Source organism: Coregonus lavaretus (genome assembly GCF_964263955.1).
Source record: "Coregonus lavaretus genome assembly, contig: HAP1_SCAFFOLD_5114, whole genome shotgun sequence".
NCBI lineage: Eukaryota > Metazoa > Chordata > Actinopteri > Salmoniformes > Salmonidae > Coregonus > Coregonus lavaretus.
The window spans coordinates 5,098-25,233 of NW_028163906.1; the positions used below are offsets into that span (position 1 = coordinate 5,098).

At 43.7% G+C, this 20,136-nt stretch overlaps 1 protein-coding gene across 1 annotated transcript in view; it reads left to right on the top strand.

Moving 5' to 3' along the window:
• Positions 1-312: 312 nt before the first annotated feature.
• The window catches only part of LOC311117676 (dysferlin-like), a gene marked incomplete at both ends in the record, with an annotated part of 36,607 nt that continues 16,783 nt past the window's right edge, over positions 313-20,136 (top strand). Inside the window, 5 exons of the mRNA XM_084192608.1 lie at positions 313-368; positions 497-588; positions 9,798-9,903; positions 11,467-11,581; positions 19,972-20,103. Of these exons, the coding sequence (XP_084048734.1) occupies positions 313-368; positions 497-588; positions 9,798-9,903; positions 11,467-11,581; positions 19,972-20,103 (501 nt within the window). The remainder of the gene's footprint in view (positions 369-496; positions 589-9,797; positions 9,904-11,466; positions 11,582-19,971; positions 20,104-20,136) is intronic.

Sequence of the window (20,136 nt, forward strand, 5' to 3'; positions counted from 1 at the left end):
GGTGTTCTACCTGTAAAAAGGTGAGGTAGTGTTCTGTGATAAGATAACCTCCATCCATCTCCCTGCTGGCATTTTCTTGGTCTGTCACTCTGACTACTTCCTGTTTCTACTTCCTGCTTCCTGTTAGAATGTTGATTGACAGGAAGTCACTGCTCAGAACCTCTATGTTACAGGAAGTACTGCTTTGTCCAACACGATTACTGCCTAGCCAAGTCTCTGCAGGGACTGATGATAAACTCAATGATAATGTTAACAGATTTAAAAAATATATTTAAAAAATTCGAATTCTTCTTCTCTCCTCTTGTTTTCCAGGAGTGAAAAAGAAGACAAAAGTCATCAAGAATAACATCAACCCTGTCTGGAATGAGGTGTGGTATACAGTCTGATATACCACTGCTTTCAACCAATCAGCATTCAGGGCTCGAACCACCCGGTTTATAATATACAGTACTGATATACTGTACTCTATAATTAATTTGCCTGTCGTCTTTCCCAGGGTTTTGAGTGGGACCTGAAGGGAATACCTCTGGATTCAGGAGCTGAGCTTCATTTGGTGGTCAAGGACCATGAGAAGATGGGGAGGAACAGGTACAGTTACAGTTTGTGTGTGTGTGTGTGTGTGTGTGTGTGTGTGCGTTTGGGTGTGTGTGTGTGTGTTTGAGCTTCATGTGCTGATCAAGGACCATGAGAAGATGGGGAGGAACAGGTACAGTTACAGTTTGTGTGTGTGTGTGTGTGTGTGTGTGCGTTTGGGTGTGTGTGTGTGTGTTTGAGCTTCATGTGCTGATCAAGGACCATGAGAAGATGGGGAGGAACAGGTACAGTTACGGTTTGTGTGTGTGTGTGTGTGTGTGTGTGTGTGTGTGTGTGTGTGCGTTTGGGTGTGTGTGTGTGTGTTTGAGCTTCATGTGCTGATAAAGGACCATGAGAAGATGGGGAGGAACAGGTACAGTTACAGTTTGTGTGTGTGTGTGTGTGTGTGTGTGTGTGTGTGTGTGTGCGTTTGGGTGTGTGTGTGTGTGTGTGTTTGAGCTTCATGTGCTGATCAAGGACCATGAGAAGACGGGAAGGAACAGTACAGTGTACAGTGAGTTCAGGAAATGACCTGGGAAGCTTCTAACCTTTTTAATGAGGTAATTGGTAGCGAGTCTGTTTCGGGTCTATTGCCAGCTCCTTACCAAACACATGTTTAGCTTGTTGGAGGGAGCCCAAACAGATCTAGATAAATACAGTGCATTCGGAAAGTATTCAGACCCCTTGACCGTTTCCACATTTTGTTACGTTACAGACTTATTCTAAAATGGATAAAATAATTGTTTCCCCTCCTCAATCTACACACAATACCCCATAATGACAAAGCAAAAACAGGTTTTTAGAAATGTTTGCAAATGTATTAAAAAGAAAAAAAAAAGAAATACCTTATTTACATAAGTATTCAGACCCTTTGCTTTGAGACTCAAAATTGAGCTCAGATGCATTCTGCTTCCATTGATCATCCTTGAGATGTTTCTACAACTTGATTGGAGTCCACCTGCGGTAAATTGGACATGATTTGGAAAGGCACACACCAGTCTGTCTAAAGTCCCACAGTTGACAGTGCATGTCAGAGCAAAAACCAAGCCATGAGGTCGAAGGAATTGTCTGTAGAGCTCCGAGACAGGATAATGTCGAGGCACAGATCTGGGGAAGGGTACCGAAAAATATCTGCAGCATTGAAGGTCCGCAAGAACACAGTGGCCTCCATCATTCTTAAATGGAAGAAGTTTGGAACAACAAAGACTCTTCCTAGAGCTGGCCGCCCGGCCAAACTGAGCAATCGGGGGAGAAGGGCCTTGCTCAGGGAGGTGACCAAGAACCCGATGTTCACTCTGACAGAGCTCCAGAGTTCCTCTGTGGAGATGGAAGAACCTTCCAGAAGAACAACCATCTCTGCAGCACTCCACCAATCAGGCCTTATGGTGGAGTGGCCAGAAGGAAGCCACTCCTCAGTAAAAGGCACATGACAGCCCTCTTGGAGTTTGCCAAAAAGACACCTAAAGACTCTCAGACTATGAGAAACAAGATACTCTGGTCTGATGAAACCAAGATTGAACTCTTTGGCCTGAATGCCAAGCGTCACGTCTGGAGGGAAACCTGGCACCAACCCTACGGTGAAGTATGGTGGTGAAAGCATCATGCTGTGGGGATGTATTTCAGCGGCAGGAACTTGGAGACTAGTCAGGATCGAGGGAAAGATGAACGGAGCAAAGTACATAGAGATCTTTGATGAAAATATGCTCCAGAGCGCTCAGGACCTCAGACTGGGGTGAACGTTCACCTTCCAACAGGACAACGACCCTAAGCACACAGCCAAGACAACGCAGGAGTGGCTTCGGGACAAGTCTCTGAAGGTCCTTGGTATTTTGGTATTTTATTAGGATCCCCATTAGCTGTTGCAAAAGCAGCAGCTACTCTTCCTGGAGTCCACACAAAACATAAAACATGACATAATACAGAACATTAATAATAGACAAGAACAGCGCAAGGCTAGGAATACATAGATATTTTTTTAAGGCACATGTAGCCTACATATCAATACATACACACAAACTATCTAGGTCAAATAGGGGAGAGGCGTTGTGCCGTGAGGTGTTGCTTTATCTGTTTTCTGAAACCAGGTTTGCTGTTTATTTGAGCAATATGAGATGGAAGGGAGTTCCATGCAATAATGGTTCTATATAATACTGTACACTTTCTTGAATTTGTTCTGGATTTGGGGACTGTGAAAAGACCCCTGGTGGCATGTCTGGTGGAGTAAGTGTGTGTAAGTTGACAATGCAAACAATTTGGGATTTTCAACACATTAATGTTTCTCATAAAAATAAGAAGTGATGCAGTCAGTCTCTCCTCAACTCTTAGCCAAGAGAGACTGGCATGCATAGTATTTATATCAGCCCTCTGATTACAATGAAGAGCAAGACGTGCGGCTCTGGGTGGCTCAGCCAGAGCCCAGACTTGAACCCGATCGAACATCTCTGGAGAGACCTGAAAATAGCTGTGCAGCGACGCTCCCCATCCAGCCTTACAGAGCTTGAGAGGATCTGCATAGAAGAATGGGAGAAACTCCCCAAATACAGGTGTGCTAAGCTTGTAGCGTCATACTCAAGAAGACTCAAGACTGTAATCGCTGCCAAAGGTGCTTCAACAAAGTACTGAGTAAAGGGTCTGAATACTTATGTAAATGTGATATTTCAGTTTTTTATTTGTAATACATTTGTAAAGATTTATAAAAACCTGGAAAAATGTGGAAAAAAGTAAATGTATCTGAATACTTTCCGAAAGTACTGCATGTCACCACTTCATATAATACAAATCATTTCTCAGATCCCAGAATAAACAGCCTTGGGAATGTTTCCTCAGATCCCAGAAAAGACAGCATTGGGAAAGTTTTCCTCAGATCCCAGAATAGACAGCATTGGGAAAGTTTTCCTCAGATCCCAGAATAGACAGCATTGGGAATGTTTCCTCAGATCCCAGAATAGACAGCATTGGGAATGTTTCCTCAGATTCCAGAATAGACTGCATTGGGAAAGTTTTCCTCAGATCCCAGAACAGACAGCATTGGGAAGGTTTTCCTCAGATCCCAGAATTCACAGCATTGGGAATGTTTCCTCAGATTCCAGAATAGACAGCATTTGGAAAGTTTTCCTCAGATCCCAGAATAGACAGCATTGGGAAAGTTTTCCTCAGATCCAAGAATAGACAGCATTGGGAAAGTTTTCCTCAGATTCCAGAATAGACAGCATTGGGAATGTTTCCTCAGATCCCAGAATAGACAGCATTGGGAATGTTTCCTCAGATTCCAGAATAGACTGCATTGGGAAAGTTTTCCTCAGATCCCAGAATAGACAGCATTGGGAAGGTTTTCCTCAGATCCCAGAATAGACAGCATTGGGAAAGTTTTCCTCAGATCCCAGAATAGACAGCATTGGGAAAGTTTTCCTCAGATCCCAGGAATAGACAGCATTGGGAAAGTTTTCCTCAGATCCCAGAATAGACAGCATTGGGAAAGTTTTCCTCAGATCCCAGAATAGACAGCATTGGGAATATTTCCTCAGATTCCAGAATAGACAACATTGGGAATGTTTCCTCAGATCCCAGAATAGACAGCATTGGGAATGTTTCCTCAGATCCCAGAATAGACTGCATTGGGAAAGTTTTCCTCAGATCCCAGAATAGACAGCATTGGGAATATTTCCTCAGATTCCAGAATAGACAACATTGGGAATGTTTCCTCAGATCCCAGAATAGACAGCATTGGGAATGTTTCCTCAGATCCCAGAATAGACAGCATTGGGAATGTTTCCTCACATTCAAGAATAGACAGCATTGGGAAAGTTTTCCTCAGATCCCAGAATAGACAGCATTGGGAATGTTTCCTCAGATTCAAGAATAAACAGCATTGGGAATGTTTCCTCAGATTCCAGAATAGACAGCATTGGGGAAAGTTTTCCTCAGATTCCAGAATAGACAGCATTGGGGAAAGTTTTCCTCAGATTCCAGAATAGACAGCATTGGGGAAGGTTTTCCTCAGATCCCAGAATAGACAATATTGGGAATATTTCCTCAGATTCCAGAATAGACAGCATTGGGAATGTTTCCTCAGATTCCAGAATAGACAGTATTGGGGAAAGTTTCCATCAGATTCCAGAATAGACAACATTGGGGAAAGTTTTCCTCAGATCCCAGCATAGACAGCATTGGGAATGTTTTCCTCAGATCCCAGAATAGACAGCATTGGGAAAGTTTTCCTCAGATCCCAGGAATAGACAGCATTGGGAAAGTTTTCCTCAGATCCCAGAATAGACCGCATTGGGAATATTTCCTCAGATTCCAGAATAGACAGCATTGGGAATGTTTCCTCAGATCCCAGAATAGACAGCATTGGGAATGTTTCCTCAGATTCAAGAATAGACAGCATTGGGAAAGTTTTCCTCAGATTCCAGAATATACAGCATTGGGAATGTTTCCTCAGATTCCAGAATAGACAGCATTGGGGAAAGTTTTCCTCAGATTCCAGAATAGACAGCATTGGGGAAAGTTTTCCTCAGATTCCAGAATAGACAGCATTGGGGAAGGTTTTCCTCAGATCCCAGAATAGAAGTATTGGGAATGTTTCCTCAGTTTCCAGAATAGACAGCATTGGGAATGTTTCCTCAGATTCCAGAATAGACAACATTGGGGAAGGTTTTCCTCAGATCCCAGAATAGAAATATTGGGAATGTTTCCTCAGATTCCAGAATAGACAGCATTGGGAATGTTTCCTCAGATTCCAGAATAGACATCATTGGGAATCTTTCCTCAGATTCCAGAATAGACAGCATTGGGGAAAGTTTTCCTCAGATTCCAGAATAGACAGCATTGGGGAAAGTTTTCCTCAGATTCCAGAATAGACAGCATTGGGGAAGGTTTTCCTCAGATCCCAGAATAGACAATATTGGGAATATTTCCTCAGATTCCAGAATAGACAGCATTGGGAATGTTTCCTCAGATTCCAGAATAGACAGTATTGGGGAAAGTTTCCATCAGATTCCAGAATAGACAACATTGGGGAAAGTTTTCCTCAGATCCCAGCATAGACAGCATTGGGAATGTTTTCCTCAGATCCCAGAATAGACAGCATTGGGAAAGTTTTCCTCAGATCCCAGGAATAGACAGCATTGGGAAAGTTTTCCTCAGATCCCAGAATAGACCGCATTGGGAATATTTCCTCAGATTCCAGAATAGACAGCATTGGGAATGTTTCCTCAGATCCCAGAATAGACAGCATTGGGAATGTTTCCTCAGATCCCAAAATAGACAGCATTGGGAATGTTTCCTCAGATTCAAGAATAGACAGCATTGGGAAAGTTTTCCTCAGATTCCAGAATATACAGCATTGGGAATGTTTCCTCAGATTCCAGAATAGACAGCATTGGGGAAAGTTTTCCTCAGATTCCAGAATAGACAGCATTGGGGAAAGTTTTCCTCAGATTCCAGAATAGACAGCATTGGGGAAGGTTTTCCTCAGATCCCAGAATAGAAGTATTGGGAATGTTTCCTCAGTTTCCAGAATAGACAGCATTGGGAATGTTTCCTCAGATTCCAGAATAGACAACATTGGGGAAGGTTTTCCTCAGATCCCAGAATAGAAATATTGGGAATGTTTCCTCAGATTCCAGAATAGACAGCATTGGGAATGTTTCCTCAGATTCCAGAATAGACATCATTGGGAATCTTTCCTCAGATTCCAGAATAGACAGCATTGGGGAAAGTTTTCCTCAGATTCCAGAATAGACAGCATTGGGGAAGGTTTTCCTCAGATCCCAGAATAGAAGTATTGGGAAGTTTTCCTCAGATCCCAGAATAGACAGCATTGGGAATGTTTCCTCAGATTCCAGAATAGACAGCATTGGGGAAAGTTTTCTTCAGATCCCAGAATAGACAGCATTGGGAAAGTTTTCCTCAGATCCCAGAATAGACAGCATTTGGAAAGTTTTCCTCAGATCCCAGAATAGACAGCATTGGGAAAGTTTTCCTCAGATCCCAGAATAGACAGCATTGGGAAAGTTTTCCTCAGATCCCAGAATAGACAGCATTGGGAAAGTGTGTGTGTGTGCCTTGGGAAGTTATCGTTAGCTTCCATAGTGATCATTCCTGCTGATAACAGCAGGAAAACACATAAGGAATGGTCCATTGTGATATTGGACAGAAGGGAGGATGGACCGGTCTATTCCACTCAGAGACGGGGGTGGGGAGAGTTGGTCTCTCTGAGGAACTTACCTTATGATGTTTTGTTTGTTGGTACATTCCAATAAACGGACAAGCTAAGAGAATTCCAGAGAGGGACAGATCTGTTTGGTGTGACAATGACCATAGGAGTGTTCAATACAACAGATTTGAGACCAAACTAGTGACAATGATACAATATTTAGATGCAATGTATGTCTAGCTACATGTCATTGTCACTGACCAGGTTCGAACCCAGGGTCTCTTGCTGCAAGACTGTGTTTTCCCGCTGAGCTAAAGCTTAAGGCTAGGGCCCAGGATTCTAAGATGGTAAAACGATTAGTTTGGAGATCACAATGAAGTTAGGGCTATGGAATCTACGGAATGTGGCCATGTTGTCGGGGGCAACGCAGCCAGAGAGAGGGAGGAGTCACGTAAGCAAGGGACTTCCTGTTTACTCGTCATGGTAACACTTACTGGTCTGTACGGTGGCTCTGCCAATAGCAGTTAAGGTGCCTTCATGGGTAACGTTGTGCTTGATTCCATCTCTTGATTCCTTCACAGATCTGACGTTGCTGGATAGGTGTCAGTAATGTAGTAATGTAGTAATGTAGTAATGATGTAGTAATGTAGTAATGTAGTAATGTAGTAATGATGTAGTAATGTAGTAATGTAGTAATGTAGTAATGTAGTAACGATGTAGTAATGTAGTAATGTAGTAATGTAGTAATGATGTAGTAATGTAGTAATGTAGTAATGTAGTAATGTAGTAATGTAGTAATGATGTAGTAATGTAGTAATGCAGTAATGATGCAGTAATGTAGTAATGTGGTAATGTAGTAATGTAGTAATGATGTAGTAATGTAGCAATGTAGTAATGTAGTAATGTAGTAATGATGTAGTAATGTAGTAATGTAGTAATGTAGTAATGTAGTAATGATGTAGTAATGTAGTAATGTAGTAATGTAGTAATGATGTAGTAATGTAGTAATGTAGTAATGTAGTAATGTAGTAACGATGTAGTAATGTAGTAATGTAGTAATGTAGTAATGATGTAGTAATGTAGTAATGTAGTAATGTAGTAATGTAGTAATGTAGTAATGATGTAGTAATGTAGTAATGCAGTAATGATGCAGTAATGTAGTAATGTGGTAATGTAGTAATGTAGTAATGATGTAGTAATGTAGCAATGTAGTAATGTAGTAATGTAGTAATGTAGTAATGTAGTAATGATGTAGTAATGTAGTAATGTAGTAATGTAGTAATGATGTAGTAATGTAGTAATGTAGTAATGTAGTAACCTTGATTTGTAATAACAGGTGACGTGTGACCTCCGCCATGTTGCTTACATTTATTCAGTCCTCTTGATCTTTAAGCACTTAAAGGGTTTGGGTTAGAGTAGGAATCCACTTCTCTATGTCCAATATCATTGATGTTGTAGCCTTGTTGTTGCTGTTGTTGTTGTTGTTAATTGGGTGATCGTTTCATTGAACAACCTGTAACCTGTTTAATGCCGGTGTGAATTCATTCATGAACATGTTCTCTGAGGAAATCCCTAACGATGGAACACTCCCAGAATGCATTGTTTCTGTCCGAATCACCAGGTGTACCGTTAGAATGCTGATCGGAGTTCCAATCACTAATCAGGGTTCCATTGTCTCCACTGGAACATTCTGGCAGTGTTAGTATCGCTTCTCTGACCCCATATAACAAGACAATGCTTGTTAATAGCTATTTAATAGCTGATTAGCTTCCCTGCTACAATAAGGTTTTGGACAAAAGGGGCCCAAGTCAACATAGGTCCTAAGGAGTCTAGACAATGGCACCCAGCTCTGTTCAAGGACAGGTTGGAATAACACCAGACATGGGAGAATGTCTGGTGCATTCTAGCATTCTAGCATTCTCACATTCTAGCATTCTCACATTCTTAGTGCATTAGCATTGCTTCCCTGTCTCCATTTCACTGGGCTAATGGCTACTGAATAGCTGAATAGACAGCTACCCTCTGGGATGTCCAGCTAGCCTCTTTATGGTTCTATATTCTCAGAGTAGCTGTAGACTGTGGTTAAAGATGAGAGAGGGGAGATGTATGGCTGACGTAATGCTGTGTCTGTGTGAATACAGGTGAGACAGGGAGATAGCTGTCTGACTCATATCCTATGATACACGTCCTGTATTGTCCTGCTCTGCCTTCTCTCTGTTCCACTCCTCCTGTGTCCGTGTGTCCGTGTGTCCGTGTGTCCGTGTGTGCGTGTATGTGTGCATGCTTGTCTGTCTGTCTGCCTGTCTGCTTGTCTATGTGTCTGTGTGTTTCTGTGTATCTCTGTCTGTCTGTCTGTCTGTCTGTGTCTGTGTGTTTCTGTCTGTCTGACTGTCTGTCTCTCTGTCTATGTGTCTGTCTGTCTGTGTGTCTGTCTGTGTTTCTGTGTGTTTCTGACTGTCTGTCTGCCTGTCTATGTCTCTGTGTTTCTGTCCGTCTGTTTGTCTGTCTGTGTTTCTGTGCGTCTGTCTGTGTGTCCGTCTGTCTGTCTGTCTATGTGTCTGTGTCTGTGTGTTTCTGTGTGTCTGTCTGTCTGTCCGTCTGTCTGTCCGTCTGTCTATGTGTCTGTGTCTGTGTCTGTCTGTCTGTCTGTTGTCTGTCTGTCTGTCTGTCTGTCTGTCTGTCTGTCTGTCTGTCTGTCTGTCTGTCTGTCTGTCTGTCTGTCTGTCTGTCTGTCTGTCTGTCTGTCTGTCTGTCTGTCTGTCTGTCTGTCTGTCTGTCTGTCTGTCTGTCCGTCTGTCTATGTGTCTGTGTGTCTGTCTGTGTTTCTGTGTGTCTGTCTGTGTTTCTGTGTGTCTGTCTGTCTGTATTTCTGACTGTCTGTATTTCTGACTGTCTATGTCTCTGTGTTTCTGTCCGCCTGTCTGTCTGTCCGTCTGTCTGTCTGTCCGTCTGTCTGTCTGTCTGTCTGTCTGTGTTTCTGTGTGTCTGTGCGTCTGTGCATCTGTCTGTGTGTCAATCTGTCTGTCTGTGTTCACTACTAACCAGTGTATATTCTCTCTGACTCTAGGTTCCTGGGGGAGAGTAGAGTGGCTCTCAGGGATATCCTCAACTCTCCTAACCTGGCTGCTAGCTTCACTGTGTCCCTACTGGATACCAAGAGGAACAATACTGGGGTGAGACACGCACGCACACGCACAAAAACATAACCATTTTGATGCACCTACAAAATATGTGCACGCGACCAATAGCATTTGATTTGATTTGACACACCGCCTGGGTTATACCTTGAGTGCTTTTTCCTGCAGATGAAACGTAACGTTCTTCTGTTTGGAACGTTTCTACTTCCTGTTAATTTTCCTGAACCCTAAACAGACACTTCCTGTGCGTTTCATCGTAACACACCACTCTTTGATTCAGAGGGGTTGGGTTAAATGCGCAAGACACAATTCAGTTGAATGCATTTTGTTGTACCACTGACCAGGTATCCCCCTTCCCCTTTAACCCCTGACCATTCTGACACCTCTCTGATTGATGTCACGACTACACACTTGACGTTATGTAAACACCCAATCCCTCAGAGTCACTATGCATTAACACATTCACACGTAGAATTAATCCAACCAACATTACCATTATTTCGTGGCGGACATTTTTTTATCAGTCAGTCAGAATTATTGGCTTTTCCGAGTGTTCTACTCAAGAAAACTATTTTCTGGTGTGTATGTGTGTACCAGCCAAAAGTTTTTTTTTTTTTTCCTTCTCTGTAGCACCGCTCTCAGATAGCACACATCCTCAGGAAAACCCTGTGTGTGTCTGTGTGTGTGTGTGTGTGTGTGTGTGTGTGTGTGTGTGTGTGTGTGTCTGTGTGTCTGTGTGTGTGTGTGTGTGTGTGTGTGTGTGTGTCTGTGTGTGTGTGTGTGTGTCTGTGTGTGTGTGTGTGTGTGTGTGTGTGTGTCTGTGTGTCTGTGTGTGTGTGTGTGTGTGTGTGTGTGTGTGTGTCTGTGTGTGTGTGTGTGTGTGTGTGTGTCTGTGTGTGTGTGTGTGTGTCTGTGTGTGTGTGTGTGTGTGTGTGTGTGTCTGTGTGTGTGTGTGTGTGTGTGTGTGTGTGTGTGTGTGTGTGTGTCTGTGTGTGTGTGTGTGTGTGTGTGTGTGTGTGTCTGTGTCTGTGTGTGTGTGTGTGTGTGTGTGTGTGTGTGTGTGTGTGTGTGTGTGTGTGTGTGTGTCTGTGTGTGTGTGTGTGTGTGTGTGTGTGTGTGTGTGTGTGTGTGTGTGTGTGTCCAGGTATACGCCCCAGACACAGACAGTTTCACAAACCACCTCAGGAGCCCTCTCTTCCGTCCCAAATGGCACCCGATTCCCGATGGGCCCCGGTCCGATTCCCGATGGGCCCCGGTCAAAAGTAGTGCCCTAAATAGAGTGCCATTTTGGGATACAACACTGGCACCGCCCCCTGGAAATCCTGCCAACCCATAACCATGGATCATTCCTATGATCCATTTCACTCACAGACCAAATAAAGATATTCTTCTTTGTTTTTGTGGTTGAGTCTCAAAACCAAATAGTAAACTAACTATTAGGATATATCCTGAATATAATACTGGTAATATCAGAAATAATTCCTACCTGGAAGTGATTTTTTTTCAGATATGAACCTACATCAAAGCAAGAGAATAGTTTCATTGTATACATGGCTGTCTTTGTTTAGAAAATCATCTTTGACCTGTTTCCTCCACTAGGCCACACTGAGCCTGCAGGTTTCCTACATCCCTCCCCCAGGAATGACTCCTTTCTTCCAGCCTCCGCCTCAACCAGAGGCCCGAGAGAAACCTGTGGAGCTGGACACAGTCACAGGTACAAGACATCTCCAAAAATGATCCAGATACCAGTAGAGCTCTCATATCAAACCTAGCCCAAAACAGTCCTAGTCTCTCTGTCTCTGTCTCTGTCTCTGTCTCTGTCTCTGTCTCTCTCTCTCTCTCTCTCTCTCTCTCTCTCTCTCTCTCTCTCTCTCTCTCTCTCTCTCTCTCTCTCTGTCTCTCAGTCTCTCTCTCTCTCTGTCTCTCTCTCTCTCTCTCTCTCTCTCTCTCTCTCTCTCTCTCTCTCTGTCTCTCTCGCTCTCTGTCTCTCTCGCTCTCTGTCTCTCTCTCTCTGTCTCTCTCTCTCTGTCTATCTCTCTCTCTCTCTCTCAATTCAATTCAATTCAATTTAAGGGCTTTATTGACATTGCCAAAGCAAGTGAAGTAGACAGTAAACAAAAGTGAAATAAAGAATAAATATTAACAGTAAACATTACACTCAGAAGTTCCAAAAGAATAAAAACATTTCAAATGTCATATTATGTATATATACAGTGTTGTAACAATGTGCAAATAGTTAAAGTACAAATGGGAAAATAAATAAACATAAATATGGGTTATATTTACAATGGTGTTTGTTCTTCACTAGTTGCCCTTTTCTTGTGGCAACAGGTCACAAATATTGCAGCTGTGATGGCACACTGTGGTATTTCACCCAGTAGATATGGAAGTTTATCAAAATTGGGTTGGTTTTCAAAATCTTTGTGGATCTGTGTAATCTGAGGGAAATATGTCTCTAATATGGTCATACATTTGGCAGGAGGTTAGGAAGTGCAGCTCAGTTTCCACCTAATTTTGTGGGCAGTGTGCAATTAGCCTGTCTTCTCTTGAGAGCCAGGTCTGCCTACGGCGGCCTTTCAATATTGCAAGGCTATGCTCACTGAGTCTGTACATAGTCAAAGCTTTCCTTAAGTTTGGGTCAGTCACAGTGGTCAGCTATTCTGCCACTGTATACTTTCTGTTTAGGGCCAAATAGCATTCTAGTTAACTCTGTTTTTTTGTTAATTCTTTCCAATGTGTCAAGTAATTCTCTTTTTGTTTTCTCATGATTTGGTTGGGTCTAATTGTGTTGTTGTCCTGGGGCTCTGTGGGGGTCTGTTTGTGTTTGTGAGCAGAGCCCCAGGACCAGCTTACTTAGGGGACTCTTCTCCAGGTTAATCTCTCTGTAGGTGATGGCTTTGTTAAGGAAGCTTCCATTTAAGTGGTTATAGAATTTAACTGCTCTTTTCTGTATTTTGATCATTAGCGGGTATCGGCCTAATTCTGCTCTGCATGCATTATTTGGTGGTTTTCGTTGTACAGTCGTGGTCAGTTTTGAGAATGACACAAGTATTGGTCTCCACAAAGTTTGCTGCCTCAGTGTTGATGATGGCAATTTGCATATACTCCAGAATGTCACGAAGAGTGATCAGATGAATTGCAATTAATTGCAAAGTCCCTCTTTGCCATGAAAATGAACTTAATCCCAAAAAAACATTTCCACTGCATTTTAGCCCTGCCACAAAACGACCAGCTGACATCATGTCAGTGATTGTCTCGTTAACACAGGTGAGAGTGTTGACGAGGACAAGGCTGGAGATCACTCTGTCATGCTGATTGAGTCAGAATAACAGAATGGAAGCTTTAAAAGGAGGGTGGCTCTTGAAATCATTGTTCTTCCTCTGTTAACCATGGTTACCTGCAAGGAAACACGTGCCGTCATCATTGCTTTGCACAAAAAGGGCTTCACAGGCAACGATATTGCTGCTAGTAAGATTGCACCTAAATCAACCATTTATCGGATCATCAAGAACTTCAAGGAGAGAGGTTCAATTGTTGTGAAGAAGGCGTCAGGGCGCACAAGAAAGTCCAGCAAGCGCCAGGACCGTCTCCTAAAGTTGATTCAGCTGCGGGGCACCACCAGTGCAGAGCTTGCTCAGGAATGGCAGCAGGCAGGTGTGAGTGCATCTGCACGCACAGTGAGGTGAAGACTTTTGGAGGATGGCCTGGTGTCAAGAAGGGCAGCAAAGAAGCCACTTCTCTCCAGGAAAAACATCAGGGACAGACTGATATTCTGCAAAAGGTACAGGGATTGGACTGCTGAGGACTGGGGTAGAGTCATTTTCTCTGATGAATCCCCTTTCCGAATGTTTGAGCCATCCGGAAAAAAGCTTGTCCGGAGAAGACAAGGTGAGCGCTACCATCAGTCCTGTGTCATGCCAACAGTAAAGCATCCATTCATGTGTGGGGTTGCTTCTCAGCCAAGGGAGTGGGCTCACTCACAATTTTGCCTAAGAACACAGCCATGAATAAAGAATGGTACCAACACATCCTCCGAGAGCAACTTCTCCCAACCGTCCAAGAACAGTTTGGTGATGACCAATGCCTTTTCCAGCATGATGGAGCACCTTGCCATAAGGCAAAAGTGATAACTAAGTGGCTCGGGGAACAAAACATCGATATTTTGGGTCCATGGCCAGGAAACTCCCCAGACCTTAATCCCATTGAGAACTTGTGGTTGATCTCAAGAGGCGGGTGGACAAACAAAAACCCAAAACTTCTGACAAGAATGGGCTGCCATCAGTCAGGATGTGGCAAAGAAGTTAATTGACAGCATGCCAGGGCAGATTGCAGAGGTCTTGAAAAAGAAGGGTCAACACCGCAAATATTGACTCTTTGCATAAACTGAATGTCATAGTCAATGAAAGCCTTTGACACTTATGGAATGCTTGTAATTATATTTCAGTATACCATAGTAACTACTGACATAAAGATCTAAGAACACTGAAGCAGCAAACTTTGTGGAGACCAATACTTGTGTCATTCTCAAAACTTTTGACCACGATTGTACACAAAGGATATTTTTGCAGAATTCTGCATGCAGTTTCAATTTGGTGACTGTCCCATTTTGTGAATTCTTGGTTGGTGAGCGGACCCCAGACCTCACAACCATGAAGGGCAATGGGTTCTATAACTGATTCAAGTATTTTTGGCCAGATCCTAACTGCTATGTCGAATTTTATGTTCCTTTTGATGGCATAGAAGGCCCTTCTTGCCTTGTCTCTCAGATCGTTCACAGCTTTGTGGCAGTTACCTGTGGCGCTGATGTTTAGGCCGAGGTATGTATAGTTTTTTGTGTGCTCTAGGGCAACGGTGTCTAGATGGAATTTGTATTTGTGGTCCTGGCAACTGGACCTTTTTTGGAACACCATTATTTTTGTCTTACTGAGATTTACTGTCAGGGCCCAGGTCTGACAGAATCTGTGCAGAAGATCTAAGTGCTGCTGTAAGCCCTCCTTGGTTAGGGACAGAAGCACCAGATCATCAGCAAACAGTAGACATTTGACTTCAGATTCTAGTAGGGTGAGGCCGGGTGCTGTAGACTGTTCTAGTGCCCTCGCCAATTCGTTGATATATATGTTGAAGAGGGTGGGGCTTAAACTGCATCCCTGTCTCACCCCATGGCCCTGTGGAAAGAAATGTCTGTGTTTTTTTAACCAATTTTAACCGCACACTTGTTGTTTGTGTACATGGATTTTATAACGTCATATGTTTTTCCCCCAACACCACTTTCCATCAATTTGTATAGCAGAACCTCATGCCAAATTGAGTCAAAAGCTTTTTTCAAATCAACAAAGCATGAGAAGACTTTGCCTTTGTTTTGGTTTGTTTTTTGTCAATTAGGGTGTGCAGGGTGAATACGTGGTCTGTCGTACGGTAATTTGGTAAAAAGCCAATTTGACATCTGCTCAGTACATTGTTTCTCTGAGGAAATTAACTAGTCTGCGGTTAATGATAATGCAGAGTATTTTCCCAAGGTTGCTGTTGACGCATATCCCACGGTAGTTATTGGGGTCAAATTTGTCTCCACTTTTGTGGATTGGGGTGATCAGTCCTTGGTTCCAAATATTGGGGAAGATGCCAGAGCTAAGGATGATGTTAAAGAGTTTAAGTAAAGCCAATTGGAATTTGTGTTCTGTATATTTTATCATTTCATGGAGGATACCATCAACACCACAGGCCTTTTTGGGTTGGAGGGTTTGTATTTTGTCCTGTAGTGATTTCAATGTAATTGGAGAATCCAGTGGGTTCTGGTAGTCTTTAATAGTTGATTCTAAGATTTGCATTTGATGATGTATATTTTTTTGCAGTTTTTTTCTATGTTACAGGGCCAAAAAGATTGGAGAAGTGGTTTACCCATACATCTCCGTTTTGGATAGATAGCTCTTCGTGTTGTTGTTTGTTTAGTGTTTTCCAATTTTCCCAGAAGTGGTTAGAGTCTATGGATTCTTCAATTACATTGATCTGATTTCTGACGTGCTGTTCCTTCTTTTCCGTAGTGTATTTCTGTATTGTTTTAGTGATTCACCATAGTGAAGGCGTAGGCTCAGGTTTTCTGGGTCTCTATGTTTTCGGTTGGATAGGTTTCTCAATTTCTTTCTTAGGTTACCTTCACTATTACAGTGGAACGTTTTGTCCAGGAAGTTGTCTAAAAGGGATTGAATTTGTTGTTGCCTAATGTTTTTTTGTTAGGTTTACAAACTACTTTCCTTCCATCTATAGCATTTCTTCATATCATTCAGTTACATTGGCTTTGATGCCTCATGATTGAGTATTGCTCTGTTCAAATAGACTGTGATTTTGCTGTGATCTGATAGGGGTGTCAGTGGGCTGACTGTGAACGCTCTGAGAGACTCTGGGTTGAGGTCAGTGATAAAGTATTCTACAGTACTACTGCCAAGAGATGAGCTATAGATGTACCTACCATAGGAGTCCCCTCGAAGCCTACCATTGACTTCACACCTCAGTGCTAATTGAAGTTGTATCTCTTTGTCCTAACAAGCTTGGTAGCCTTAGCATTCAGTCCTTATAAAGTAAACTATATAATTGTAATGTATTTTCCTTCTTGGTTTTTGAAAGTAAAAAATAGCTTCAGACTAAACATTACTCACTCAGTTCCAGGTTGGATGGTGTTTTCAGGTTTCTGTTTGCTTGCCAGAGCATTTGCTACAGTACTACTGCCAAGAGATGAGCTATAGGTGTACCTACCATAGGAGTCCCCTCGAAGCCTACCATTGACTATGTACATACCCAGTGTGCGACAGAGCTGCAGGAGTCGTGACCCATTTTTGTTGGTTATGTTGTCGTAGTTGTGCCTAGGGGGGCATATGGGGGAGGGAATGCTGTCACCTCCAGGTAGGTGTTTGTCCCCCTGTGTGCTGAGGGTGTCAGGTTCTTGTCCAGTTCTGGCATTTAGGTCGCCACAGACTAGTACATGTCCCTGGGTCTGGAAATGATTGATTTCCCCCTCCAGGATGGAGAAACTGTCTTCATTAAAGTATGGGGATTCTATTGGGGGGATATAGGTAGCACACAGGGGGACATTTTTCTCAGTTGAGATAATTTCCTTTTGAATTTCTAACCAAATGTCAAATGTTCCTGTTTTGATTGATTTAATAGAGTGAGTTAGGTCTGCTCTATACCAAATTAGCATACCCCCTGAGTCCCTTCCCTGTTTCACACCTGGTAGTTTGGTGGATGGGACTACCAGCTCTCTGTAACCTAGAGGGCAACCAGTGGGTCCGTCTCCTCTATACCATGTTTCTTGTAGGATGACAATGTCTGTATTTCCGATTTCTTTGGTGAAGTCCAGATTCCTGCTCTTTAGGCCAAAGGCCGATGACCTCAGGCCTTGGATATTCCAGGATGAAATAGTAATAATAATAATATGCCATTTAGCAGACGCTTTTATCCAAAGCGACTTACAGTCATGCGTGCATACATTTTTGTGTATGGGTGGTCCCGGGGATCGAACCCACTACCTTGGCGTTACAAGCGCCGTGCTCTACCAGCTGAGCTACAGAGGACCACGAAGGCTTTGTGTTCCATTAAGTGTCTAATGTTGTTGGTTGTGTGGTTTGGCCTCAGGCCAGTAATTGTGAGCAGAGCCTGCTGAGCATCTGGTACATGCCATTGGCTTGGGCTAGTGTAAGAGTGGGTGTTGAGCCTGTTTGCCTGCTCACGGCCTGGGCGTATGTGTGACTTTCATGTTGAGGCCCTCTTTGTGGGAGTGGGGGGCTTGGGGTGGGTAGGAGGGGCATAGGTCTGATCTGAGGGGGCCTAAATGGGGTGTGGGCATGGTTGACTTGGGGGGGAGTTAATTGGTGGGGGTGGGGGTGTAGATGTGGTTGATGGTGCTGTGGTCTGGATGTAGGTCCTCTCTGCGGGGGTCCTCTATGTGTAGGTCCTTGGGGGGGTCCCGCAGGTCTGGGAGAGTGTCTCGCTGGTCTGGGCGGGGTGTCTGTTGATCTGTTGCTCCTGTGTGAGGTGTTGGGTCTGCGGTTGAGGGCGATATCCTTTAGGGTCCGGGCGAAGGTGGGCACTGCTGCCTTGTATAGGTGGACCTGGTCATAAAGGCTGTTCACGTCCAGGGTGGAGTGGTGGGCCAGGAAGACATTTGGTTTTGATGCACAGTCACGGGAAATACTTGCGTTTACCCGCTGTATGGTAGCAGGGTGGAAGTCTTTTCGTGGTAGCAGGGTTGAGATAACCACTTGTGCGTTGGGGAAAGTAGAAGAAGCTTTTTCTATCACTCCCTTGAGTGCTGTGGCCACCCTTTCCTGCTGTGTTCTCAGGTCGTTTGTGCCTGTGTGTATTATTATGTGGCTGGGTGATCCTAGTCGGTCCTCAGACAGAAGGTCTAGGGCGCGCTGGGTGTTTGGACACCAGAGTTTAGACACTGTGTGTTTTGGAAAAAGTTTATTTTCTTGTATGTATTTCCCGTTTGAGTCCATAAGGAGTACAATCTGTGGCTTGTGTATGTCCTCAGTGGGTGTGGGGGGGTCGTCATGAGGGCTATCAGGGTGTCTGACTGGGGGGTTGCTCAGAGGGGTTGGGGTCCCCAGGGCTTGGGGTTCTTCATTTGTTTGTCTGGGTGTGATGTCGAGGCTATGGTCAGGGTCTAGGGTGTACTGTTCTGCTGCGGTGTCGAGACTTTGGCCAGGATATGAGGTGGGCTGTTCTCTAATGGGTTGTTCTATGTCACCCGTCATCATTCTCACCTTCTCCTCCAGCACTCTGACCCTCTCCTCTAGTGCTCTGTTCTTCTCCTGCTCCTGCTCTTTCTCCTGTTGATGTTGTCTCATCACAGTCCAGAGTGCAGATATGTCTCTCTCTACCTGCAGCTCTCCAGGTCTAGTTAAGGGGGTGTTGTTGTGCTGGACTGTTGTCTGGGTCTGTGCTGACTGGAGTGTTTTCATCTGCTGTTCCAGCTCCACCTGCCTTACCTCCAGCTGGGTGAATTTATCCTTCATTTCAATGAGGGAGTAGTACTCTGTGCTGGGAAGTTGACTTTCTGCTTGGGGTTGCTCTGTGGGGTTATTTAATGAAGAGGTCTGGTCTGACCCGCTCGGGGTGGGGGTATCTTTCTCAAGGGAGAGCTTCTCCTGCTGAGCTATTTATTTGATTAGGTGAAAGTCCAGCTGGAACTGTTTGGTGTTGCCTTGAACCAAAACGGTTCCAGATTTATAGAGATTAATATTAGACGACTCAGATTCCTCGTTGTCTAGTATCCTGAGTTTCCACCCGTCGCTAACACTGTGCCATGCCAGGGGATGGTCTGTGTGGAAGATAAGGTTGCTTATGTTCCCATTTTTATACAAATCAGCAAAAAGTGTCTCGTGCTTCCCCAAAATAAGTTTCATTTTGTACTCTTTTTGTGTCTTGTCGTTTTTTACATTCAGAGGGTACTGTATTTTAATGACCTCTGAACAGTGGGGGGGGGGGGGGGGGGGGGTGCTTCTAAGGCCTCTCCATTTAGTTGGGGTAGACTCTCCTGCCATTGTTGGGCTCAAGGGCATTGACACCTCTCACTTCACACGTCAGTGCTAATTGAAATTGTATCTCTTTGTAGCAAGCTTAAGCTTGGTAGCCTTAGCATTCAGTCCTTATAAAATAAAATATATCATTGTAATGTATTTTTCTTCTTGGTTTTTGAAAGTGAAAAATAGCTTCATACTAAACATTACTCACTCAGTTCCAGGTTGGATGGTGTTTTCAGGTTTCTGTTTGTTTGCCAGAGCATTTGCTGTATAGTTTGAGAATAGTAATCCTTGGTAGTAGAAAGCTTTCCAGGTAATTCCGTCCAAAATCAGGTTGTAGGTTTGGAGTTTTGGTTTGGAATGAAGGTTATGTTGTGGAGGGTAGCATCCTGTATATGTCCCTGCCCAAAAATCCTACTTTATCTAACTCTAAATCTATATTTTTGGTTAAAAATGCAGGAGCAATGTCTTTGAGCTCTCTCAATTTTTTTATCTCTCTCTCTCTCTCTCTCTCTCTCTCTCTCTCTGTCTCTCTCTCTCTCTCTGTAATGATGACGGTTGTACTGCATGTGTGTGTCTACTCCAGTCTTCTCGTTGGACACCATGGGTGAGGAGGACACAGAAAGCATGTTGATGATGGAGCAGACCGATGACCCAGACACAGGGAGTCACCAGGGGCCCCATCAGGGAGGCCAGGACGGCCAAGAGACCCCCACAGGTAACCACCCCTGACCCTTTCCTCTTTAGCCCT